The sequence below is a fragment of the Salvelinus fontinalis genome, chromosome 26 (assembly GCF_029448725.1).
Source record: "Salvelinus fontinalis isolate EN_2023a chromosome 26, ASM2944872v1, whole genome shotgun sequence".
NCBI classification, from domain to species: domain Eukaryota; kingdom Metazoa; phylum Chordata; class Actinopteri; order Salmoniformes; family Salmonidae; genus Salvelinus; species Salvelinus fontinalis.
The window spans coordinates 14,787,304-14,814,887 of NC_074690.1; the positions used below are offsets into that span (position 1 = coordinate 14,787,304).

General features: G+C 42.6%; 1 protein-coding gene across 2 annotated transcripts; it reads left to right on the forward strand.

The window, feature by feature from the left end:
• The first annotated feature begins 233 nt into the window (after positions 1-233).
• On the forward strand, positions 234-22,416 carry gk5 (glycerol kinase 5). Of its 2 annotated transcripts, XM_055882608.1 has the most exons (16): positions 253-1,103; positions 1,280-1,373; positions 3,151-3,226; positions 3,555-3,648; positions 3,947-4,078; positions 4,876-4,951; positions 6,375-6,436; positions 6,590-6,663; positions 7,519-7,579; positions 11,544-11,670; positions 12,984-13,088; positions 13,572-13,666; positions 14,880-14,983; positions 16,216-16,275; positions 17,738-17,871; positions 19,447-22,416. In XM_055882608.1, exons 1-16 carry the CDS (start codon positions 978-980, stop codon positions 19,617-19,619), a joined length of 1,593 nt encoding a protein of 530 aa, XP_055738583.1. In that variant the 5' UTR covers positions 253-977; the 3' UTR covers positions 19,620-22,416. The 2 variants fall into 2 exon arrangements, with proteins under 2 accessions (XP_055738584.1, XP_055738583.1); XM_055882609.1 differs by lacking the exon at positions 17,738-17,871 and having other exon boundaries at positions 234-1,103; positions 19,447-19,569.
• Positions 22,417-27,584: the final 5,168 nt, after the last annotated feature.

Sequence of the window (27,584 nt, forward strand, 5' to 3'; positions counted from 1 at the left end):
GTTTTAAGAACATTTTCTTATTTACAATGACAGTCTACACCGGCCAAACCCAGACGACGCTGGGCCAATTGTACGCCACCCTATGGGACACACAATCACGGCCGGTTGTGATACAGCCTGGAGTCGAACCAGGATGTTACGCGTTTAGCACCGAAATCCAGTGCATTAGACCGCTGCGGTACTCGGGAGCCCGATGCAGGCGATGGCTGCAGGATGAGGTTGGTGAAGAGCAACTGCAGAAAACTTGCAGGCAAAACTTCATGACCTTCGATCACATGATTTCTGTGAAGTTCATGCAGTCGACACGTAGGCGCAAATCGGAATATTTTTTATAATGCAACACACTTTGAAAGGTATGTGAACAACGATGGTCACCGATTTGACAAAAGTGTTCCGCTCGAACGCACATATTGACTTGCCCCTCCCCCAAACCCCGGTCTGGTCTCGAATCTGCTTCTCGACTTGTTTCCGGAATTATCGTGATGTTGCGCCTCTTGGTTTGAAAACTGTGCTACTGCGCTTGAGAAACACACACAACATTTTTTTATTAGGCCTACACCATTATGCAATTATAAAAGTACTGTGAACTGATTAAGATGTAATTTCGCCAAAACCTTGGCAGGCTGAACGGAATTGGGTGGGTGGGTGTCTTTTAAATTGTTGTGAAATTGTCATGTATGCTGTATTTCGCAATATTCCGTGGATTGGATGGTTACCGGAATAAATGGAATTTGAACAATGAGTTACGCGATAAAAAAGTGACCCTTCTCCACGAGCAGAAGGACTAAAAATGCTTTCAGTTTTTCACATATCTACATTGTCGAAAGGATTCAACTAGGACAGGTGCCTTCTCCAGCCCACCCTGTGCTACTGCCTAGGGCGAGGAGACATTTGTGACAATCGCTTTCACGATATGTGAGGCAAAGGTCCGAAGGAGGAATCGGTCAAACTGTTGCTGAACACAAGCTCGTGTGACTATGGAGACTCAGAGGAACGGATTCAAAAGAGAAAGTTACATTCTCTCTGTGGACGTGGGGACAACATCGATCAGATGTCACGTTTACGACAAGGAAGCCCAGATTCGAGGATCATGCGTCACCAAGGTATTGGATAGGCTAGATTCAATAGAGCTATGATAAATTGAAATTAAGTGTCACCGAATTAGGCATGCTAAATATTATGAATAAAAATGATTTAATGAATTTGGACCCTGGAAAAGTTTGTTTCTGGCACTCATAATCTTCACATTGTCAATTTGACTGGTATGATATGTTTATAGGTGAATCTCTTGTATCCTGAACCGGGCTTGGTCGAGTTGGACCCCGAAGAGCTGTGGAGAGGATTCGTTAAGGTAGTGAATGGTGCTGTGCAAGGTTTGTACCATTTCCCACCTCTCCATATGGATAGGCCCACCATGGCATATTTAACCCTCTTTTCATATAGTTCCAGTCGTCTAGGGTTTGCACGGGCTCTGGTTTTCGTCCTTGCCTTATAGGTGAATCAGAGACTGAGGTGTTGGAGATCTCTCTAGTCAATCATTGGCATTAACTAATAAGCGAATATTTTTTTTTTTTTACACTACTAGGCCGAGCCAAGTCGAGCTGTCCTGGGCTGGCCAGGTTAAGCCTCCACCATAGTTGCTGGAAGTGTGTCAGAAAGGCCAGTATGATTTGGGTAGGCCCCAGAGTGTGAGTCAGGTAAAACAGTGAGGATGAAACGTGGATCTAAATTGTACAGTTTTGTGATAAATTATTGACCCTTTTATGAGCACTTTATCTTCAATACTGACCATTTGACACACTATGTCTGTCTCTCACACATATGACCTGATGGGCTGTGCATGAAGTGGACTGAAATAGGTGCTGTAACTTATTTTGGGTCCTGGTACTGTTTATATTTAGGTTCCAGAACTAAGTTTCTGTGTGTTCCTGAAGTCAAGCACTCCTGATGGGAACGATATTCCTAATCTTATGTATAGCCCAGCCTGGTCCTAAAATAACTCTTGGTTCTATAACCTTTTGGTGTTGACAAGGAACCAGATTGGTAGATCTATATACAGGTTCACTGGTTTGGATGTAACAGGAACTAGATTGGTAGACTTATAGGCAGGGTCACTGGTTTGGATATAACAGGAACCAGTTCATAATGTCCGACAGAAACCAATCTGGTGGCGTTCTAGAGATCCAAGATGCTGTACCATTGTTGTACCCTTGAGTTAGGCCCCTTAAAACTGCTCCAGGGGCACCGCACTGTGGCTGACCCTGGCTTCCAAACCCTTGGGGTGTTATTGTGTTTCTGTGGAGGTTGGGCTAAGGCAGGGTAGCGTCAAAGATTTTTATAACTAACCCAAGATAAATCACCGGCTGTTTCCAATGGAAGGAAATTAATGATAGTGAGCAGAACAAGCAAGGAGGTGGGCAGAGCCAAGTATGAGCTAGTGAGATCCTATTGGCGTGTTCTAGCATTTATTTGCATATTTACGTTCAGGAACGCAGACTCTGAAGTGCTCGTGTGCAACAACTCAATTCTCCCATGCACTCCTTCTAAACAAGACTTTTTTTTTATTGACACTTTGGCAAAAGGGTGAAGTCTACAAAACGCAGTCCACTCTGTTTGTTACAGATTGTAGTTTTGGAAACAGGAAACTGTATGGAGATCGACTGTTTCATTGATGAGAAAATTAGCAGAATGTCGACCCAAATTCCATCTTGCTCCATCTTCATCCAGATTGCATTGGCCAGTTCGCTTCATCTCATCAGCATCTTTTGGTAGTGAGTGGAAACGCCAACCGGATGCTTCACAGTTATACAGCCGGTGAAATATCTGGCTCATTGTTCTATCTGTGGTAGTGCATTCTGGTCCTGGGGTAGAGCTGCAGGGTCTGCTGGCTTCTGCTCAGGTTGCTGGGCCAGGGGTGGTCCATGGGTAGTCCAGGGGTGGATTTTGTTCTGGGAATCTCTCTCTCTCTCCCTTCTTCTGCCATATTTTTTAAGAAAAGGAAAGCCACACTCTACGAGGTCTGATGCTAATGTAGAGTTGATGGCAAGCTGTTTTTAGTAGGGCATCACTTCTGCCACACACACACAAATGTTCACTTACTGATATCGTTGATGAATGATGTGTATGTTCTCTGTCTCTCCCTGGGATTAGACTCAGGTTTACAGATGCGTCAGATGGAGACCCTGGGCATCTCCACTCAGAGAGGCACCTTCACCACGTGGGACAGGTACATTTTTACATAGGCTAAAACCACAGTGTGCAGTCTAGGGAGTACGCAGAATACTAGATGTTAATGCACAGGGCAGGGGTGGGCAGTGTCACCCTGTGAGGGCCGGTGTTGTCGCAGGCTTTTGTTTCAGCGGAATAATAACACGGTTAGACTATGATTAGTAGAATCAAGCGTGCTACTGCTTAGCTAGAACAAAAGCCTGCACTCATACCGGCCCTTTGTTGATCCCCAGGACTGAACAATAGTACAGTATGTTTATATCTTTGATGATATCCCACTTACACACCTCTCTCACACACACACACACACACACACACATACACAGGAAAACAGGAGTTCCCTTTCACAACTTCATCAGCTGGCAGGACTTGAGGGCAGTGGAGCTGGTGAGGTCCTGGAACAACTCCTGCACCATGAAGGTTAGTCTGGGGTCACAGAGAGGTCATAGTTCAGCAGACCATGTGATAATACTGTATAGGGGCCTCTATCTTTGGGTTCCGATTATTATTAGTAATGATGATGATAACTTGCCTTGCATTTTGCTATCCCAAACAAAATGCTATTACTAGCAAAGCAAATCACATCAACACATTGATTTGGATTGTACTTTTGTTTTTGCAATTTGGCTTTTAGCTTACTGTTTATACAAAATATAAAACTAAACTAAACAAAATAGGAATGATAACTGTGTCTGTGTTGTGTCCGTGACAATGGCAGGCGATCCACGGCGTTATGATGGTGCTGCACTTCCTGTCCAAAAATAAGCGCTTCCAGGCAGCCAGCCTCATAGTCTTCTCCACCCAACACGTCACCTTCCGCCTGGCCTGGGCCCTTCGACACTGTAAACAGGTGTGTGTGTGGCAGAGAGGGAGTTCAAGTGTTTGGAGGGGGGTGGCGGGGGAGGGTGTGTGTGTGTTGGAGGTAGGTGTGACGTGTGAGAGCTTGGCACCTGTTCATATGGGTGTTAGTGTGTGTGAGACAGAGAGAGAGAATTTGTGGGTTGGGGAGAGAGAGAGAGAGGGAGGTTTGTGTGCACATTCTGTAGTCAGAAAATGCATTCTGCGGTCAGAAACAACGCTCTGTAGTCAGAAACGATGTTCTGTGGTCGAAGTCCTCTGCTGTTTCTGTCAACGGTATGTCTGAATCACACAATAATGAGCCTCTATGCATTGGCTTTGGTATTATACCTTGACTCCTCAGCTTACTGTGTAACATGACTTCTACCCCAGTTCTCCCTGACTCAGGACACACGTCATATGAGGACTGGCCTTCATGGACTCTGATTGGACGTACTGTAACTGACTGCTATAATAATATCACTGGCACACCGACCAATAGTAGACGGAGAGAAACTTTTCCTAGAATCGCCCTACATTGAATTGTTGTTGACCTAAATCTAACTATATAGGCTACTGATTGCAGATGTGGCGAAAGTCTACCTGGCAACACTTCAAACACTAATGGCCCAAAGACACGCTGGGCTTTTCAATAAGATCATAATACAGAAATATTGTAGTCTTTACAGAACAGTCCCTGGCCTACAGTTCTGTTAGTAGCCTTGCATGTGATTATTTAGGAACTGATTGGGAGCAAGAGAACACAAGGGGGACACAGCAGGTGATATTTATTCTCCTCACCCCTCACAGTTAAGTCAAGCAGTAGCAGAGGGCAACTGCTGCTTTGGGACAATAGACACCTGGTTGCTTTATAAGCTCACAAAAGGTAGGTTGTATGATTCTCCCATTCTCGTGTGTGTGGTCGTGTACATTACGTACAGGCAGTATTCATGTATCTCTCAGCTAATTGATTGTGTGTGTATCTTTAAAGCTTTGTTTATGATAAGGATGGCACACACTCCAGAGAAATTCAGGTATATTCTTTATTTGAATTTTTAAAAATCTAATGTTGAACCAACAGAAACAGAAGTCAAGCTCTCCAGTTAGACACCTTTTTCTATAACTGTCCAAATCCCTATCTTCAAGCTTCCCAAAATACTGATGTGTTAAAGGGGAAATCCCCCAAACCTCATTCCTATAATTTACGGTGTTAAATAACACTAGTATATGAGAACAATATTTTTTGTGAACAAATGTTTCATTTTGTCGTTATAATAAGGTTGGTAGCAACAAAACCCACAATGCAATGCTCTATATGCACTGGCTGGCTAGCTAGGTAGCTTGTTGGCAAACATAGCTACACACAATAATACCAAAGTCAACATCAGCACATGAAACCAGCTAATTGGCTGTAAAATTACTTAAATAAAATGTACTATCAATTTAGGAGTCTAAAATATCACCATGTTCAACCTGCAGATCGATGTGCCTCACAGAGTGGAGTCTGACATTCACAATGCAGCCTGGACTGAAGAGGCAGACAAATAGGAGACATGTGGTGGACCCTCTGTTAAATCACACATTTCTTGAGTAGAGGACCCTCTGTTAAATTACACATTTCTCGAGTAGTGGACCCTCTGTTAAAATTCACATTTCTCGAGGTAGGAATAATGCCAAAATATGATCAATGGCTCGTTCGAGAGACAACATCCTCCCGCATTATGACGGCGGCCAGTATTGATATCTGACATGTATGATAGATGTTTTTGCGATTTTAAATGTTGTATTTCTATTAACTTCCAGTGTAGAGAGAGACTTTACCACAGTGCTACGTCATACTGGTCAGACTTCTGCCTGCTTGAACGCCAATTACTCAAATAAAAATGAAATGACCCTGGGAATCGATAGATCACGCAGAGATGCAAAACAATACAAAACAACCAAAACAATATAACATTGAAAATAGGTGAATTTTTCCTTTTTAAGCTTGTGTGTGTTTCCATGTTAATTATGAATTGTCACAAGGTTTTGGGTCTACACACACACACACACACACACACACACACACACACACACACACACACGTCTCCTTGTTTTCTCAGTCCTTCTGCAGTACTGTGTTCTTTGAAATCCCTCAGACATGTTGCACAACACAGTAACCAGGCAATAGGAGTAAATTATTCATGTTTTTGGACAACTTGCAGCTGAAAATTAGCTGTTTTAGTTAGAATCTGGTTCAGTGTCTGTTGTTCATGGTCCCTGTTTAAATAAACAAATAAAATCTGTATCTCTTCTCTAACCGATTCCAGGATTGGTCCATGCCACAGACTACTCTAATGCCAGTGCCACTGGGATGTTTGATTCGTACCAGGTCGGTTTTTCCTTGTTCACGTGTGTAGTAACTTTGTATCAGGGTCAATTGCATTTCAATTCAGTTAATCCAGGAAGTAAACTGAAATTGCAATTCCAAAAAAATAATAATAGAGAAGAATTGTGTCTTTGTGTGTGCCTGCATTCCCTACAGTTGTGCTGGAGTGAATTCCTCTGCTCTCTCGTCTCGCTGCCTCTCTCCATCCTCCCCAAAGTACTGAACACTGGGTGAGTCACATGATTCTGGTCACATGACTCACATGTCTCCCCTTTTTAAATGAATAAGGTTGGTTCTCTGTCAAAATTGCAGTCAGAAATGAGAGATCTGAGGAGAACAGGCCACTTAAATGGTTGTTAGAATCCAAAAAGAAGGCCTGTATAATGTAGAGATTAGAAGATAATTTACTAAACTGTAATGTGTTTTTAATCACTTGTATAATCCCTCCTATACAATATATTCTGTATATTTTCTGATTTAGCTTAAATGGTCTTTAGTTTTTATAATGCAAAGTAAATTTATGTGAAAAACAGACACTAAAATGCTGATCAGCATAGCTACGTTACAGCAGGATACAGAGGCTGCTGACTTCCGTCATGTTGTATCTTAGCCATCTTCTCTGCAAGCCATATCAGACGTTTCTATCACACCAGTGGTGGCTGCTGAAGGGGAGGACGGCTCATAATAATGGCTGCAGTAATAGTCAGTGGAATGGTATCAAACACATCAAATGTGTGGTTGATACCATTCCGTTGACACCTTTCCAGCCATTATTATGAGCCAGCCTCCCCTTCAGCAGCCTCCACTGGTGTGATAGAAACGTCTGATATGGCTTGCAGAGAAGATGGTTAAGTTACAACCGGATGTAACGCATCAGCCTCCACTACTATCAAGCATGGTCTATTTGTTCTCTTCTTCTTGATGTCTTTTTAATTTATTTAACTAGGCCAGTCAGTTTAACTAGGCGATATCTAGTTATATCTAGTATCTAGTTATAAAGCCACATTAGATGTCGGTTTATAATTGTCATATGTAATACCTATTCATTCATACATGATCTCCTCTTCCCCCCTCTGCTTCACCAGTCACCGCTTTGGCTTGACAGATCCCTCCATCTTTGGGGTGTCGATCCCTATAATGTCTGTTGTGAGTATCTCATCTTTGCATCACGATCTCCACATCTTGGAATGAGTCTGTTATCTTTATGGGATTACGGTATCTTTGTTTTGTCTGCTTCACCAGCCATGCTAGGTCACTGTGTCTTCAGGTTATTCTGCTCTCTTTGTGGGAGTATGACCTTTTCAAATTATCCACTTGCCTCATTAATTCTTAGCATCAGCCGTTTATTACATGTTTCTAGAAAAACACACACACACACACACACACACACACACACACACACACACACACACACACACACACACACACACACACACACACAGAGGTAATACAGTGCATTCAGAAAGTATTCAGACCCCTTCACTTTTTCCACATTTTGTTACGTTACAGCCTTGTTCTAAAATGTATTCAATTACATTTTTTCCTCATCAATCTCCACACAATACCTCATAATGACATCACAATACCTCATAATGAAATCACAATACCTCATAATGACAAAGCAAAAACAGGTTTTTAGAATTTTTTTGCAAATATATTTAAAGCTAAAAACAGAAATACCTTATTTACAGAAATATCATATTTACATAAGTATTCTGAATCTTTGCTATGAGACTTGAAATTGAGCTCAGGTGCATCCTGTTTCCATTGATCATCTTGGAGATGTTTCTACAACTTGATTGAATTCCACCTGTGGTAAATTCAATTGATCGGACATGATTTGGAAAGGCACACACTTTTCTATGTAAGGTCTCACAGTTGGCTGTGCATGTCAGAGCAAAAACCAAGCCACGAAGTCGAAGGAATGGTCTGTAGAGCTCAGAGACAGGATTGTGTCGAGGCACAGATCTGGTGAAGGGTACCACAAATGTCTGCAGCATTGAAGGTCCCCAAGAACACAGTGGCCTCCATCATTCTTTAATGGAAGAAGTTTAGAACCACCTAGACTCTTCCTAGATCTGGCCTCCCGGCCAAACGGAGCAATCGGGGGAGAATGGCCTTGACATGGAGGTGATCAAAAACCTGATGGTCACTCTGACAGAGCTCAAGAGTTCCTCTGTGGAGATGGGAGAACCTTCCAGAAGGACAACCATCTCTGCAGCACTCCACCAATCAGGCCTTTATGGTATAGTGGCCAGATGGAAGCCACTCCTCAGTAAAAGGTACATGACAGTCCGCTTGGAGTTTGCCAAAAGGCACCTAAAAGACTCTCCGCCCATGAGAAACAAAATTCTCTGGTCTGATGAAACCAAGATTGAACTCTTTGGCCTGAATGCAAAGCGTCACGTCTGGAGGAAACCAGGCACCATCCCTATGGTGAAGCATGGGGGTGGCAGCATCATGCTGTAGGATGTTTTTCAGCAGCAGGGACTAGGAGACTAGTCAGGATTGAGGGAAAGATGACCGGAGCAAAGTACAGAGAGATCCTTGATGAAAACCTGCTCCAGAGTGCTTAGGACTTCAGACTGGGGCGACGGTTCACCTACCAACAGGACAACGCCCCTAAGCACACAGCCAAGACAATGCAGGAATGGCTTCTTGACAAGTCTCTGAATGTCCTTGAGTGACCCAGCCAGAGCCCGGATTTGAACCCGATCAAACATTTCTGGAGAGACTTAAAAGTAGCTGTGTAGCGACGCTCCACATCCAACCTGACAGAGCTTGAAAGGATCTGCAGCGAAGAATGAGAAACTCCCCAAATACAGGTGTGCCAAGCTTGTAGCGTCATACCCAAGAAAACTCGAGGCTGTAATCGCTGCCAAAGGTGCTTCAACAAAGTATTGAGTAAAGGGTCTGAATACTTATGTAAATGTGATATTTCAGTCTTATTTTATTTATAAATTAGCAAAGATTTCACACACAGGTTATATATATATATATATTAGGGCTCCCGGGTGGTGCAGCAGTGGTCTAAGGCACTGCATCTCAGTGCTAGAGGCATCACTACAGACACCCTGGTTCGAATCCAGGCTGTATCACAACCGGCCGTGATTGGAAATCCCATAGGGCGGCACACAATTGGCCCAGCGTTGTCTGGGTTTGGCCGGTGTATGCCGTCATTGTAAATAAGAATTTGTTCTTAACTGACTTGCCTTGTTTAAATAAAAAATACATGCGATAACGACTGCTACTGAGAATGAATGTAGATCGATGGGGATATTTTGAAAGCAGCATACTAGCACTTGTCTGTTTGTTTCAATGTGACTGGCCATTTGGACCTTGGTTTATGGACTCAAGGTAAACGTTTCACTGTTAAATACACACTGCAAATATCTTCTCTGTTTTAGTTGACCAAAGTAGGTTTTTCAATGAACACTTACATTTTCTGTAGAGATCACTGTTCGACAGATCACTGTTCGACAGATCACCCAAAAATCTTAGTAGTTTATTGGATGATGTAAATCCCGAGTTATAAAATGTCTAGATAAAGACCAACAGTACCAGTCAAAAGTTTGGACACACCTACTCATTCCAGGGTTTTTCTTTATTTTACTATTTTCTATATTGCAGAATAATAGTGAAGACAAACTATGAAATAACACATATGGAATCATGTAGTAACCAAAAAAAGTGTTAAACAAATCAAAATATATTTTATATTTGAGATTCTTCGAATTAGCCACGCTTTGCCTTGATGACATCTTTGCAACCTCTTGGCATTCTCTCAACCAGCTTCATGAGCTAGTCACCTGGAATGCATTTAAATTAACAGGTGTGCCTTGTTAAAAGTTAATTTGTGGAATTTATTTCCTTAATGCGTTTGAGCAAATTTGTTGTTTTTTGACAAGGTAGCGGTGGTATACAGAAGATAGCCCTATTTGGTAAAAGACCAAGTCCCTATTATGGCAAGAACAGCTCAAATAAACTAAGATAAATGACAGTCCGTCATTACTTTAAGACATGAAGGACAGTCAATTTTGAACATTTCAAGAACTTTTGAAAGTTTGTTTAAGTGCAGTCGCATAAACCATCAAACGCTATGATGAAACTGTCTCTCATGAGGATCGCCACAGGAAAGGAAGACCCAGTTACCTCTGCTGCAGAGGATACTGCTGGATTTAGTTAAAATGTAACATGTTTCAAGTTAAACTAGTTTGTTTGTATCCTGTTTAGTGAATGATTACTGTGAGTATTAATGGAGTTTAGGCCATGAAACTGTGGATGCTAATTTAGAAAGGTTGACCTAATCAGATAAGAGGAAATTGCCTAGGATCAGAGAGCAGGGTCAGGCCCAGAAGATAGATAGCATATAAAATGCAAATGAATTACTTAAATCATACAATGTGATTTTCTGGAATTTTGTTTTAGATTCCGTCTCTCACAGTTGAAGTGTACCTATGATAAAAATTACAGACCTCTACATGCTTTGTAAGTAGGAACACCTGCAAAATTGGCAGTCTATCAAATACTTGTTCTCCCCACTGTATATATTTTTTACCTTTATTTAACTAGGCAAGTCAGTTAAGAACAAATTCTTATTTTACAACGACTGCCTACCCCGGCCAAACCCTCCCCTAACCCAGACGGCGCTGGGCCAATTTTGCACCGCCCTATGGAACTCCCGATCACGGCCGGTTGTGATACAGCCCGGGATCAAAACAGGGTCTGTAGTGACGCCTCTAGCACTGATATGCAGTGCCTTAGACCGCTGCACCACTCAGGAGCGAATCAAGGCAAAGGGTGGTTACTTTGAAGAATCTGAAATATATAAAATAAATTGTTTAACAATTTTTGGGTTACTACATGATTCCATGTGTGTTATTTCATAGTTTTGATGTCTTCACTATTATTCTACAATGTAGAAAATAGTAAATATAAAGAAAAACCCTTGAATGAGTAGGTTGGTCCAAACTTTTGACTGGTACTGTACATATTGATTTGAGTTATAACATGTCTAGATAAAGACCTACATATTGATTGGTTGGAGTAGGATGTATCCCCCTAATGGTTAGGATTTGGGGTCACAAATCTGTTACCTCTCACCCTGTAGATGGCAGACCAGCAGGCGGCCATGTTTGGTGAGTGCTGCTTCGACATCGGTGATGTGAAGATCACCATGGGAACGGGCACCTTCATGAACATCAACACTGGGAGCAAGCCACACACGTCTGTGGCCGGTACGTAGCTAACTATAGGCTTCATCACAGATCACAGAACTATGAGACAGATATTTCACCATATGTAGAAATGTGGCTGACATTCTACACATTTTTTAATCAATGAAACATTTGATCTCAATACAGTTTTCTGTTTCCAAAACTAGAATCTGTTACGAACAGAAGTGGACTAAGTTTTGTAGACTTCACCCTTTGCCAAAGTTCCTAAAAATGGTCTTGTTTAGGAGTTCAAGGGCGGATTGAGTTATTGTACACGTGCGCTTCACAGAGTAGGCGTTCCCTAATGGAATTATTTAAATACATGCTGGAACGCGCCAATAGGCTCTCGCTAGCTCATGCTTGGCTCTGCCCACCCCCTTGCTTGTTCTGCCCACTAGGATTAATTTGCTGCCATTGGAAACGGCAGGCTGTGCTCTATCTTGGGTTAGTTATTCAAATCTTTGTCTTCATCATGACTCAGATATGGACATAGTCCCACATAGCTAGCTAGAGGCTACATCCTGCCTCAGAGATGAACATGGTCTCACGTATCATCACCCTCAGAATGAGAAGTATGCTCAACGGGGAAATCTCTACTGAAATGGCTTTTTAGCCGAGGGCTAAGCTTAATCTGTGACTAGGAAAGTGGCCCTCAAAGTCAACATGCAATCAGGCCTACACACTCACTCATTCATGGACACGAGGTCTAAGTCGGGGCTGGTAGAAATCCTCCTTAAGAGCTCGTGGCTGGGCAGGCATTTGTTCCATCCCTGCTCTAACACACCAGATTCTAAACTGTAAGCAGGTTCATTCCACAGACATAAACTCAGTCCAGAGGCCTATGAAAGGGTTAAAGTTCTCCATCACATTGGATTCTGGAGAGATCAGTGTAGATCTGCAATGGAAAAAAATCTGAGGGGGGAGGGGGGCCATCCAACCTGACAGAGCTTGAGAGGATCTGCAGGGAAGAATGGAAGAAACTCCCCAAATAAAGATGTGCCAAGCTTGTAGCGTCGTACCCAAGAAGCCTGCTAGAGTTGGCGACAGGCGGACGAGCATTATCCACCATCGTAGTACAGATGAAGCCTGAGAAGGAATCTGAAGCTAGTTAGCTTTAGAAACCCAGAGAAGATCTAACTTGCTTTTGCAGTACATACCACTCAGATTCCCAGTCTTTTCATTTTGTTTTTCTTTTCACAAATATTTTTTTTGTTGGGGGGTATTCCCTCTAGCTCAGTAAACAGCAATATTAATGAATAAGACACTTTCATACAGAAAAAGTATGCAGTTCAGACATTGTCCCAGATTGTCATGGAAATCTGTTGTTTGTACAGGTCTCTACCCTGTTGTGGGGTGGAAGATCGGCCCAGAGGTGGTGTATCTAGCAGAGGGCAATGCAGCAGACACTGGCACAGCCATTAAGTGGGCACAGGAGCTGGGTGAGTCTGACCACTGGCATGATGTCTATTTGGAAACAATCCAGGAGCTCTGTAATTAGGATATTCTCACAAGTAAGGGGAAAGACACCAACCATGCGTAATTCATATATTGATATTGATTCATATTGATTCATATATTGATATTGATTCATATATTGATATTGATTCATATTGATTAATATATTGATATTGATTCATATATTGATATTGATTCATATTGATTAATATATTGATATTGATTCATATATTGATATTGATTCATATATTGATTCATATATTGATTCATATATTGATTCATATATTGATTCATATATTGATTCATATATTGATTCATATTGATTCATATATTGATATTGATTCAAATTTATTCATATATTGATATTTGATAGAAAAAGAGCATGAAAACACAACGTGCATATAAGTTCATATTTATCCCATAGTTTGGTGATGTCAGAGGAAGTGACATCAGTTGTGTCGTTCCAGAGCTGTTCTCAGATGTACGGGAGACAGATGCCATGGCCAGCAGTGTGGACAACTCGGACGGCGTGTGCTTCGTTCCCTCGTTTAGTGGCCTGCAGGTGAGTGTGTGTGTATGCGCACAGGAATGATTGAACTGTGTGTGTGTTCGCTTGCACAGACGCACACACAGACACACACACACACACACACACATTTACTGTGTATTGGTTTCACAGTGAGAGTGTTAATGACATTTGGGTGTGCCGTCAGACTATGAGTTTGTGGTTTTGTGGGCGTGTCTGGGTGACCTTGGTAGTAGTGTCATCATTAATGTGTCACAACAGTGTTGTCATAACAGTGTTGTCATAACGTTGTCTTTTCCTTCTCTGCCTACCGTTGTGCAACCAGCTTTTGTAAGTTTGTCTCTCGTTTCATTTCATGTGAGTCTGCTCTCCCAAAACTTGCTGGAATAATGTTGTGTTTGTGTATATGCCCGAGTTTATTTGTGTGAAATGGTGTTTATATGTTCTTGGGTTTTGTTATTTATTTATATATATGTGTGTGTATGTATATATGTGTATATGTAGGGCCTTATAAAATCAGTACAATGTTTTCCCAAATTCCGTTTTCTCAGTTTTGTATTTACAGCTTTCCGTTTCTTCCTATTTTCTGGTTTTGCCTTACCAAAAATCACACTTTTTTTAATAGAAAAACAACCAAATTGGATGTTCTGTGTTCACAACAATGCTTAAACCATATCAGGAGACCACTTTTTGAGGTCTATGCAAAAATACAATACATTTAGATTTTTCGGTGTAGTTGCCCTTTAATGGAAGTGTGTAGCAGCCAGAAACCGTTGTTTGGCTAGCTGTGTTTCTGTAGCGCTCATGTGATTGCAGAGTTTGCAAAACAAATGGCCACTGAGTTGATGCAAATAATCCTTATCTCATTCTGCCAGGTAGGCATATAGGCCACGTTGTAGTTAACGTTTAACTGAGGTTTTTAGGAAAGTCTTTCTATCTCTGCTAGCAGAAGGTTATCATTAGCATCATCGCTATCGGCTACACAACGTTTAGACATACGCGTGTACCCCCCTCCCACACACACATTGCTGTGCCGTTGCAGGACAATACAAATCACTGTTGCATTTTGTTGATGTCTCATGATTAACTTGGGCAAGTTAATTAATTTTGTAATAAATTCGATACATTTAGTCTAGATTCCGTGATTCTGTCCGCGTTCTCCACATCGTAGATTTTATCGGGCCCTAGCTATGGTGTGTTAGTGTCGTGTCCTCACTATGTATGTTTAACGTGTTTGTGTGTTCACCAGGCTCCTTTAAACGATCCCAAAGCATGCGCCTCTTTCATGGGCCTAAAACCATCCACAACCAAGAGTCACCTGGTCCGAGCCATTCTGGAGTCTGTTGCATTTAGGTCAGTGTGTTTGCTTGAGAGTTTGTGCGTGCGTAGATGTGTGTTGGCGATATTGGTCAAGTTATTAATATAAATTCTGAATTTATCGATAAAGATTAATTCATTGTGAAATGAATGTGGGCACAAGGGACAAAATGGTGTTTTGAAGACCAAAATAGTAATAAGTAATCTATCTGAAGGTTCAGTGCCTTCGGAAAGTATTCAGACCCCTTCACTTTTTCCACATTTTGTTAAGTTAGCCTTGTTCTAAAAATGTATTAAGTCCAACATTTCTCTCAGCAATCTACACAATAACTCAAAACGGACAAAGCAAAAAAAAAAGTTTGGGGGAAATTTTGGCAAATGTATTATAAATAAAAAACATAAATACCTAATTTAAATAATTATTCAGACCCTGGTAAATTCAATTGATTGGACATGATTTGGAAAGGCACACACCTGTCTATATAAGGTCCCACAGTTGACAGTGCATGTCAGAGCAAAAACCAAGCCATGAGGTCAAAGGAATTGTCCGTAGACCTCCAGATCTGGGTCGAGACACAGATCTGATGAAGGTTACCAAAAAATGTCTGCAGCATTGAAGGTCCCCAAGAACACAGTGGCCTCCATCATTCTTAAATGGAAGAAGTTTGGAACCACCAAGACTCTTCCTAGAGCTGGCCGCCCGGCCAAACTGAGCAATTGGGGGAGAAGGGCCTTGGTCAGGGAGGTGGCCAAGAACCTAATGGTCACTCTGACAGAGCTCCAGAGTTCCTCTGTGGAGATGGGAGAACCTTCCAGAAGGACAACCATCTCTGCAGCACTCCACCAGTCAGGCCTTTATGGTAGAGTGGCCAGGTGGAAGCCACTCCTCAGTAAAAGACACATGACAGCCCACTTGGAGTTTGCCAAAAGGTGACGGTTCACCTTCCAACAAGACAATGACCCAACCACACAGCCAAGGCAACAAAGGAGTGGCTTCGGGACAAGTCTCAATGTCTGTCAACGATGATCATACCACTCTCAAAGTAGGTCACTCGTTTTACCCATTCTAGCGTTCAATCAAACAGTAACTGAATGCCTCGATGCCTGTCTGCCTGCTTTATATAGCAAGCCACGGCCACATGACTCACGTTTGTAGGATTGATCCATTTTCGTGAACTGGGTGATGTACCTAATAATAAACTGTCCACCGTGTATATTTGAAGATAGGATACACTCTGATGTGTGTGTGTGTTTGTGCCATTTCGTAGGAACAAGCAGCTCTATGAGACGATGCTTAGAGAAACATGCATTCCCATCAGGAAGATCAGGTAGGCCTACAGTGGAGTACTCCCTATACGTTTCAGATCAAACCATCCTTTAGATGGTGTGGAGGTATTGTGGTGTGGATGTTTTGTGGCGTGGATGTTTTGTGGCGTGGATGTTTTGTGGCGTGGATGTTTTGTGGCGTGGATGTTTTGTGGCGTGGATGTTTTGTGGCGTGGATGTTTTGTGGCGTGGATGTATTGTGGCGTGGATGTATTGATTGTTACTGATTTTACTGATCTCTCTACAGTGCTGTGAAAAAAGTATTTGCCCACAGTCACTCGAATAACTGGTTGTGCCACCTTTTATCTGTAATGACTCCAACCAAATGCTTCCTGTAGTTGTTGATCAGTCTCTCACGTTGCTGTGGAGGAATTTTGGCCCACTCTTCCATGCAGAACTGCTTTAGCCCAGAAACATTTGTGGGTTTTCAAGCATGAACTGCTCGTTTCAAGTCCTTCCACAACATCTCAATTGAGACTAGGTCTGGACTTGGACTAGGCCGTTCCAAAACTTAAAATGTGTTGCTTTTTAGACATTTTCATGTAGACTTTATTGTGTGCTTTGGATCATGTGTCTTGCTGCATGACCCAGCAAGACATGGTGCTTCCAGGTGCTTTTTTAGCAAACTAGAGTCCACTTTTTGAACGAGATGGGTCCCCTTATGTCTGGCTAAAACCAAACACAAACCTCAGGAAAGGGCCTTCCCCAAACTGTTGCCACAAAGTTGGAAGCACAGAAACGTTTAGAATGTCATTGAATGCTGTAGTGTTAAGATTTCCCTTCACTGGAACTAAGGGGCCCGAACCATGAAAAACAGTCCAAGACCATTATTCCTCCTCTACCAAACTTTACAGTTGGCACTATACATTGGGGCAGATAGCATTGGTATTGCACATGGGGATCTTAGGCTTGTGTGCGGCTGCTCGGCCATGGAAACCCATTTCATGAAGCTCCCGACGAACAGTTATTGTGCTTACGTTGTTTCCAGAGGCAGTTTGGAACTCGATAGTGAGTGTTGCAACCGCGCTCTGCGGTCCCGTTCTGTGAGCTTGTGTGGCCTACCACTTCGCGGCTGAACCGTTGTTGCTCCTAGACGTATTCACTTCACATTAACAGTTGACCGGGGCAGCTCTAGCAGGACAGAAATTTGATGAAGTGACTTGTTGGAAAGGTGGCATCCTATGACGGTGCCACGTTGAAAGTCACTGAGCTTTTCAGTAAGGCCATTCTACTGCCAACGTTTGTCTATGGAGATTGCATGGCTATGTGCTCGACTTTATACACCTGTCAGCAACGGGTGTGGCTGAAATACTAATTTGAAGGGGTGTCCACATACCTTTTTGTATATATAGTGTCTATTAATCATGAATCCTCAATGGTTTGTGTGTGTGAGACAGGAGTGTGCAACGGTATTTATATATTCTGAGGTGTGTGTGTCTGATTATTATGTGTGTGTGTATGCAGGGCGGACGGTGGCATTTGTACCAATGACTTTGTCATGCAGCTGACGGCGGACCTGTTTGGCAGGAAGGTCGCTCGGCCGATCCAACACGAAATGTCCTGCCTGGGGGCAGCCTTCGTTGCTGGACTGGGAGTTGGTACGACCCACAGCCACATGCATACACACACTCACACACACACATTTGACATGAACACACACTCACATACACATTTGACATGAACACACACACACAAGGATACACGGACATTGGACATGATACACACATACACGCCACATATTCAAACAACCATACACATCCTTATCTTAACCATTAGAGGTATGAAGGAATATCTGATACCTGTATCAGAGAATAGTGATATCTTCTATGTATTCTATAGAACCTGCAGTGCAGGTAGATCTTCCAGAATGGTATTAAGTCCTGCTGCTTATACAGGTAGGACTAGGTAGACTGAGGCTTGCAGAATAAGGGATATGTTTGCTTGGGCAGTCGTTTTTACAGACAGACAGTGTAAATGTTGCTCGCTCTCGAGTAGATCAAATACATTGAACGACTGGAGTCTAGAGGAGAGGTTTGGAATCACTGCAATAGAAACTTAGTCTCCCCCTGTTCACTCTGTGTCTCTCTCTCGCTCTCTCTCTCGCTGCCTTTCTCTCTCTCTCGCTGCCTTTCTCTCTCTCTCGCTGCCTTTCTCTCGCTCTCTCGCTGCCTTTCTCTCTCTCTCTCGCTGCCTTTCTCTCTCTCTCTCTCGCTGCCTTTCTCTCTCTCTCTCTCGCTGCCTTTCTCTCTCTCTCTCTCGCTGCCTTTCTCTCTCTCTCTCTCGCTGCCTTTCTCTCTCTCTCTCTCGCTGCCTTTCTCTCTCTCTCTCTCGCTGCCTTTCTCTCTCTCTCTCTCGCTGCCTTTCTCTCTCTCTCTCTCGCTGCCTTTCTCTCTCTCTCTCTCGCTGCCTTTCTCTCTCTCTCTCTCGCTGCCTTTCTCTCTCTCTCTCTCGCTGCCTTTCTCTCTCTCTCTCTCGCTGCCTTTCTCTCTCTCTCTCTCGCTGCCTTTCTCTCTCTCTCTCTCGCTGCCTTTCTCTCTCTCTCTCTCGCTGCCTTTCTCTCTCTCTCTCTCGCTGCCTTTCTCTCTCTCTCTCTCGCTGCCTTTCTCTCTCTCTCTCTCGCTGCCTTTCTCTCTCTCTCTCTCGCTGCCTTTCTCTCTCTCTCTCTCGCTGCCTTTCTCTCTCTCTCTCTCGCTGCCTTTCTCTCTCTCTCTCTCGCTGCCTTTCTCTCTCTCTCTCTCGCTGCCTTTCTCTCTCTCTCTCTCGCTGCCTTTCTCTCTCTCTCTCTCGCTGCCTTTCTCTCTCTCTCTTGCTGCCTCTCTCGCTGCCTTTCTCTCTCTCTCTCGCTGCCTCTCTCGCTGCCTCTCTCTCTCTCGCTGCCTCTCTCTCTCTCTCTCTCTCGCTGCCTCTCTCTCTCTCTCTCTCTCGCTGCCTCTCTCTCTCTCTCTCTCTCTCTCTCGCTGACTCTCTCTCTCTCTCTCTCTCGCTGCCTCTCTCTCTCTCTCGCTGCCTCTCTCGCTGCCTCTCTCGCTGCCTCTCTCTCGCTGCCTCTCTCTCTCTCTCTCGCTGCCTCTCTCTCTCTCTCTCGCTGCCTCTCGCTGCCTCTCTCTCTCGCTGCCTCTCTCTCTCGCTGCCTCTCTCTCTCGCTGCCTCTCTCTCTCGCTGCCTCTCTCTAGGCTTCTGGAAGAGTCAGGATGAGCTGAAGAAACTACAGCGCACTGACCGAGTCTTCCTACCCCGGAATTTGTACGGAATGAGTGATGGGCGCACGGAGAGCGAGTACACACCCATTCTGCAGAGCTGGGAACAGGCGCTGAAACGCTCCATGAACTGGTACGGCAATCGCTAAGGCTCGTAGGACAGCGAGACGGACGTAGGCTTACAGTTGGGTGGGCGCACAGACGGGACCTCTGGTGCTGCTAACAAAAGCCTTATGACTGCCTCTATGATGTCAATAGTATCTCATTCTCTCTGTCATGGGGTTGGACAGATGGGCAAATAAAGTTTTTTTTCTAAATCGTATTATTCGAAAGTAAACACTTATCTGACATGACTAGATCTGTAAGATGTAGTATAATCCAATTGTGTTATATTAGTGACTATGTCAAGGAAGGAAGGTTGGAACGAAGGAGGATGCATTTGAAAAATATTGGAACTGGGTTTTAGGACCTCTAATGCTGCTGAAACTTATGACCTTTTGACTTGAGCCCCTGACCATGAGCTCAAGATTGTTTTGACCCCATACAACCTTACCTAACTCATTACAGCACACAAGGAAAACGTTTTTTTTGAACGTTTCACGACTCTGAACTAAACTGTCTTTCTCATAGTTGTCTCTCCCTGTTCCAGGGTTATCATTGTGTCTGATGAACACCACCCAGGTGTCTAGTCTCTCCCTGTTCCAGTGTTATCATTGTGTCTGATGAACACCACCCAGGTGTCTAGTACTGGAATAGATCAAATATGTAGAATGGCTGGAGATGAGCTGCTAGAGGAAACTGAACCAAACCATGTGACCTCTGGTGGTTACTATCCAGCCATTCTAGAACCAATGGATTCCCATTGAGACCAATACTCTGTGGATTCCCATTGAGACCAATACTCTGTGTATTCCCATTGAGACCAATACTCTATGTATTTCCAGTGAGACCAATACTCTGTGTATTTCCAGTGAGACCAATACTCTGTGTATTTCCAGTGAGACCAATACTCTGTTTTTCCAGTGAGACAATACTCTGTGCATTTCCAGTGAGACCATAAATACACGGTTTATGAGATAAAAGATTGGCTTACCTTGTGTAGGCCATGGAATCACAAACTATAAGCAAATTATATTCATTCTTATGATCATAAATTGAATGAATCCCTTCTCAGAAATCAGCAGTAGCTGCTCTCTACAGTGTACTATCTCCATTACCTGGTTGGTTACCCAGACTCCTTGCTCTGGCCAAACGCTTACGCCTCGCCGGCTGGCGTTAGTTTCTTCTCCGAGTCTGAATCTGAGTACCTCCCCGACAATTTCTAGAACGTAAACGCATTTGAACTGTTCTGACCCTGAATAAAAACCTACGTGGACCTTAAAGTGTCAGGTAGCCTATTGGTTAGAGAGTTTGGCCAGTAACCCAAAGGTTGCTAGATCAAATCTATGAGCTGACAAGGTAAACATCTACAGTTTTATCTCAGTCTCTTCATTCAAAGACTCAATCCTGGACACTCTTACTGACAGTTGTGGCTGCTTTGTGTGATGTATTGTTGTCTCTACCTTCTTGCCCTTTGTGCTGTTGTCTGTGACCAATAATGTTTGTACCATGTTTTGTGTTGCTACCACGTTGTGTTGTTGTCATGTTGTGTTGCTACCATGCTGTGTTGTCATGTGTTGCTGCCTTGCTATGTTGTTGTCTTAGGTCTCTCTTTATGTAGTGTTGTGTTGTCTCTCTTGTCGTGATGTGTGTTTTGTCCTATATTTATTTTTTATAAAAAAATATATTTTGAATCCCAGCCCGTCCCCAGCCTTTTGCTTTTTGGTAGGCCGTCATTGTAAATAAGAATTAGTTCTTGACTGACTTGGCTAATTAAATAAATAAATAAATAAAATAAAGCAACATAGAGAGAAATAATATATAGGAAGTCATCTTAAGGCATTATAAAGGCTCATACATACTTCTAAAAAGATATAAAGCATTATACTGAAGGTATGAAGTAAATTATTACACAATCTTGTAATCAGTCAGTGTTGGTAGCCAGTGTCAGTTCCTCATTCCAGTGGCCCCCCTTGTCCAGGATATGGGGGTGATCACTGCTTTTCAACAGGGTTCTGGAACACCATGGACAATTCTAGACATAGGATGCCTATACTGTACGCAGGGTTGGCTCTCAAAAGGCTTCCTCTCCTTGTCTACTCTCCTCTGTCTCTGCACTAATATGAGGGTCGTGTATGGCGGTAGGCCACTGGGACACTTGTTTTCACTAATCCAGAAGTATTTCAGAGCAGCGTAATGAAGGACAGGTGACAAGGAGACTATAGGATTTGATAGAATTACATAAATGTTTAATATTCTTACAGACACTGATTATTATGATTGTGGTTTACATAAATTGGAAGACTAACTGTTATTGGAAAGGAATATTGTACAGTGTTACTTTAGCCCCGTGTTCACTTATGAACTAAGAGAAAGTATCTGTTGTGCAACGTCCATGTTTCTGGCATTTCAATGGACTGAGTGCTTCGAACAGCCTACATGGAGATTGTGCTGCTTAATTCTGGCCCTTATGGGCCACCATACCCAAACATACTATTGGATATTTGTGACATTTTTACAAATGTATTTTGTATTGCTATCCATCTCTCTACAATTCTGTTGCCTGACTCCCTTTTTTCCCCCAGAGAACATCAAATGCAGGAGATTACATGTTAACAAATAGGATGCTGATGTTTTAACACTTGAACAAGACTATTTGAAACCCTACTCTTTATGTATAACTGTTGTTAAAATAGTTGCCAAGTACTTACTTGTAAGCACGATGCATTTTGATTTGTCTATACATCGTTAACCATTTGTCTGTGGATAAAATTAAGAGAGAGTGTTGTGTAATAATGGTTACACGGTTAACAATAACAATAACATTAAAAACTTACATGATCTAAATGATTGTACTTTGTGGTCAATTACTAGCCTGTGCTAAATCACTGTCTCTTTCTGCTTTAACTAACTTTTTTGTTGATGTCCTGCTAAACATTGACATATTGGCATGGAACACATAGAAAATGCACTTCCTAGAGGAGACTGTCATCCCCTAAAAACATGGGAAATGCAGTTCCTACAGAAAGTTGGTCAATTGGCTTAGAGCAGAGGTTTATGGGAAAATAAGTTTTCAACCGACATTCACCTGCACCCAGTGACTTGTGGGAAATACAGCCCTCAGGTGCCATTTTAATGATTGGCTCTCGTCAGCGGCAGTGATGCTGTCACTGTTGCCACGGCAACAGACGGATGAATTGAGAGAGAAAAATGTACTGTATTCTTGCTCATTGTGCTGGTATGAGAGAGAGCGGGGGGAAACTAATTGGGCACACAGAGAAGGGCTCTGCAGACAACGAGAGGAGTGTGAGTGTGTATGATCTCCCTCTTGCTGACACACTCACACGGGTCCTGTTTTGCCTGTGGGCTGATGTCGCAGGGTAAATGTGTTAGAGTCAGATGGAGACCTGGGCCATGAATCAATGCACTAATCCCAATATGGCAAAACATATTTACTCTGTGTGCCAGAGAATCAATTTACTTAAGTGTGTGAGTGGTGCTTGAGTGAGGAGCGCCAGGTAACCTAGTGGTTAGAGTGTTGGGCCAGTAACCGAATGGTTACTGCATCGAATCCCTGAGCTGACAATGTCAAAATCTGTCATTCTGCCGCTGAATAAGGCAGTTAACCCACTGTTCCCCTGGGCCGCCGTGGATGTCGATGAAGAGAGGATGGGTTAAATGCGGAAGACACAGTTCAATGTGGAAGATTCAGTTGTACATTACACTTATCTTTCCCTAATAATTTGGTGGTTGCTTATATTTGTGATGATTTCCAAATCAACCCTGTAGAAATTAGGATTAAGTGCCTTGCTCAAGGGCACATCAACACACCCGCATGTGGGTTGGAGTGTAGTGAGGTTGGAGTGTGGCCTTGGTGGTAATTATTTTCGATAGCTGTACTTCACTCTCCCTTGGGTCCACAAATCCTACTGTGATAGGATTCTGTGCTATCTTTATCTCTCTCTCTCCCCCTCCCTCTCTCTCTTTCTCTCTCTTACTCAGCCTGCTGACATTGTATTTCAGTTATTCTGTATTTCCATGGCAACGGCAATTGTTAAAAGCACCAAATATTTAAGTAGGCCACAGATGCATAGTATGTAGGCTACAGTAACATAGTATGTTGGCTACAGTAGCATAGTATGTAGTCCACAGTAGCATAGTATGTAGTCCACAGTAGCATAGTATGTAGTCCACAGTAGCATAGTATGTAGTCCACAGTAGCATAGTATGTAGTCCACAGTAGGATAGTATGTAGTCCACAGTTGCATAGTATGTAGTCCACAGTAGCATAGTATGTAGTCCACAGTAGCATAGTATGTAGTCCACAGTAGCATAGTATGTAGTCCACAGTAGCATAGTATGTAGTCCACAGTAGCATAGTATGGAGTCCACAGTAGCATAGTATGGAGTCCACAGTAGCATAGTATGTAGTCCACAGTAACATAGTATGGAGTCCACAGTAGCATAGTATGTTGTCCACAGTTGCATAGTATGTAGTCCACAGTAGTGTGTGTGTGTGTGTGTGTGTGTGTGTGTGTGTGTGTGTGTGTGTGTGTGTGTGTGTGTGTGTGTGTGTGTGTGTGTGTGTGTGTGTGTGTGCGTGCGTGCGTGCGTGCGTGCGTGCAAGAGAGAGAGAGAGAGAGAGACTGGCAACCATAAGGTGTTTGTTTGGTTCACTTGCCCCATTATTGCAGTGAGAGACACACATTCCTTCCAGCATGATATGTTTTTTCAAATCAGTTTTTACCAGTCAAAAGTTTGTTTTTCTTTATTTTTACTATTTTCTACATTATAGAATAATAGTGAAGACATCAAAACTATAAAATAACATATATGGAATCATGTAGTAACCAAAAAGGTGTTAATCAAATCTAAATATATTTTATATTTGAGATTCTTCAAAGTAGCCACCCTTTGCCTTGACAACAGCTTTGCACACTCTTGGCATTCTCTCAACCAGCTTCATGAGGTAGTCACCTGGAATGCATTTAAATGAACAGGTGTGCCTTGTTAAAAGTTAGTTTGTTGAATTTCTTTCCTTCTTAATGCGTTTGAGCCAATTGTGTTATGATAAGGTAGGGGGAGTATACAGAAAATAGCCCTATTTGGTAAAAGACAAAGTCCATATTATGGCAAGAACAGCTCAAATAAGCAATGAGAAAAAAACATTAAGCGCTATGATGAAACCTTCTCTCATGAGGACAGTCACAGGAAAGGAAGTCCCAGAATTACCTCTGATGCAGAGAATACGTTTATTAGAGTTACCAGCCTCAGAAATTGCAGCCCAAATACAGTTGAAGTTTGACGTTTACATACACCATAGCCAAATACATTTAAACTCAGTTTTTCACAATTCCTGACATTTAATCCAAGCAAAAAGTCTCTGTCTTAGGTCAGTTAGGATCACCACTTTATTTTTAAGAATGTGAAATGACAGAATAATAGTAGAGAGAAAGATTTATTTCAGCTTTTATTTCTTTCATCACGTTCCCAGTAGGTCAGAAGTTTACATACACTCAATTAGTATTTGGTAGCATTGCCTTTAAATTGTTTAACTTCGGTCAAACCCATCAGACCCATTTGCGACCAAGCTTTAACTTCTTGACTGAGGTCTTGAGATGTTGCTTCAATATATCCACATCATTTTCCTTCCTCATGATGTTATCTATTTTGTGAAGTGCACCAGTCCCTCCTGCAGCAAAGCACCCCCACAACATGATGCTGCCACCCCCGTGCTTCACTTTTGGGATTGTGTTCTTCGGCTTGCAAGCCTCCCCCTTTTTCCTCCAAACATAACGATGGTCATTATGGCAAACAGTTAAATTTTTTGTTTCATCAGACCAGAGGACATTTCTCCAAAAAGTACGATCTTTGTCCCCATGTGCAGCTGCAAACCGTAATCTGGCTTTTGTATGGCGGTTTTAGAGCAGTGGCTTCCTCCTTGCTGAGTGGCCTTTCAGGTTATGTCGATATAGGACTCGTTTTACTGTGGATATAGATACTTTTGTACCTGTTTCCTCCAGCATCTTCACAAGCTCCTTTGCTGTTGTTCTGGGATTGATTTGCACTTTTTGCACCACAGTACGTGCATCTCTAGGAGACAAAACACGTCTCCTTCCTGAGCGGTATGACGACTGCGTGGTCCCATGGTGTTTATACTTGCATACTATTGTTTGTACAGATGAACGTGGCACCTTCAGGCGTTTGGAAATTGGTTTGGAGGTCTTGGCTGATATCTTTAGATTTTCCCATGATGTCAAGCAAAGAGGCACTGAGTTTGAAGGTAGTCCTTTAAATACATCCACAGGTACACCTCCAATTGAGTCAAATTATGTCAATTAGCATTTCAGAAGTTTCTAAATCCATGACATAATTTTCTGGAATTTTCCAAGCTGTTTAAAGGCACAGTCAACTTAGTGAATGTAAACGTCTGACCCACTGGAATTGTGATACAGTGAATTATATGTCACGACTTCCGCCGAAGTCGGTCCCTCTCCTTGTTCGGGCGGCATTCGGCGGTCGACGTCAACGGCCTTCTAGCCATCGCCGATCCACTTTTCATTTTCCATTTGTTTTGTCTTTGTTTTACACACCTGGTTTCACTTCCCCAATTACTTGTTCATTATTTAACCCTCTGTTCCCCCATGTTTTTTTGTGAGTGATTGTTTGTAAATTATGCGATCCGTTATGTGGGCTTGCTTTATTGTATTGTATTTGCCTATTTTGAGTAAATTGCGTTTATTTACTCATATCTGATGTCCTGCGCCTGACTCCTCTACACAAGCTGCACACAGACCTCTTAACATTATAACTGAAAAAAATGTCTGTAAAAAATTGTTGGAAAATTACTTGTGTCATGCACAAAGTAGATGTCCTAACCGACTTGCCAAAACTATAGTTTGTTAACAAGAAATTTGTGGAGTGGTTGAAAAATGTGTTTTATTGACTCCAACAAGTGTATGTAAACTTCCGACTTCAACTGTAAATGCTTCAGAGAGTTCAAGTAACAGACACATCTCAACATCAACTGTTCAGAGGAGACTGCGTGAATCAGGCCTTTATGGTCGAATTCCTGCAAAGAAACCACTACTAAAGGACACCAATAATAAGAAGAGACTTGCTTGGGCCAAGAAACGCGAGCAATGGACAATAGACTGGTGGAAATCTGTCCTATGGTCTGATGAGTCCAAATGTGAGATTCTTGTCTTTGTGAGATGCAGAGTAGGTGAACGGATGATCTCTGCATGTGTGGTTCCCACCTTGAAGCATGGAGGAGGACGTGTGATGGTGTGGGGGTGATTTGTTGGTGACACTGTCAGTGATTTATTTAGAATTCAACTCACACTTAACCAGCATTGCTACCACAGCATTCTGCAGTGATACGCCATTCCATCTGGTTTTCTTCTTAGTGGGACTATCATTTGATTTTCAACAGGAAAATGACCCAACACACCTCCAGCCTGTGTAAGGGCTATTTGACCAAGAAGGAGAGTGATGGAGTGCTGCATCAGATGACCTGGCCTCCACAGTCACCCGAACCTCAACCCAATTGAGATGGTTTGGGATGAGTTGGACTGTGGAGTGAAGGAAAAGCAGCCAACAAGTGCTTAGCATATGTGGGAACTCCATCCCACATATGCTGGAAACGCTGGTGAAGAAAATGCCAAAAGTGTGCAACGTTGTCATCAAGGCTAAGGGTGTCTACTTTGAAGAATCTAAAATATATTTTGATTTGTTTAACACTTTGTTGGTTACTACATTATTTCCGAACGTGTTATTTCATAGTTTTGATGTCGTCACTATTATTCTACAATGTAGAAAATAGTAAAAAATAAAGAAAAACCCTTGAATGTGTAGGTCTGTCCAAACTTTTGACTGGTACTGTATGTCAACCATTGTGGTGTTAGGGGGTCCTCACTTACACACATACACACACATGATAGCAGATTGATCCCCTTTGTGTTGCTCATCCTCAACACACCACACACATTTTGACCTGTAGCAAAATGAATGCA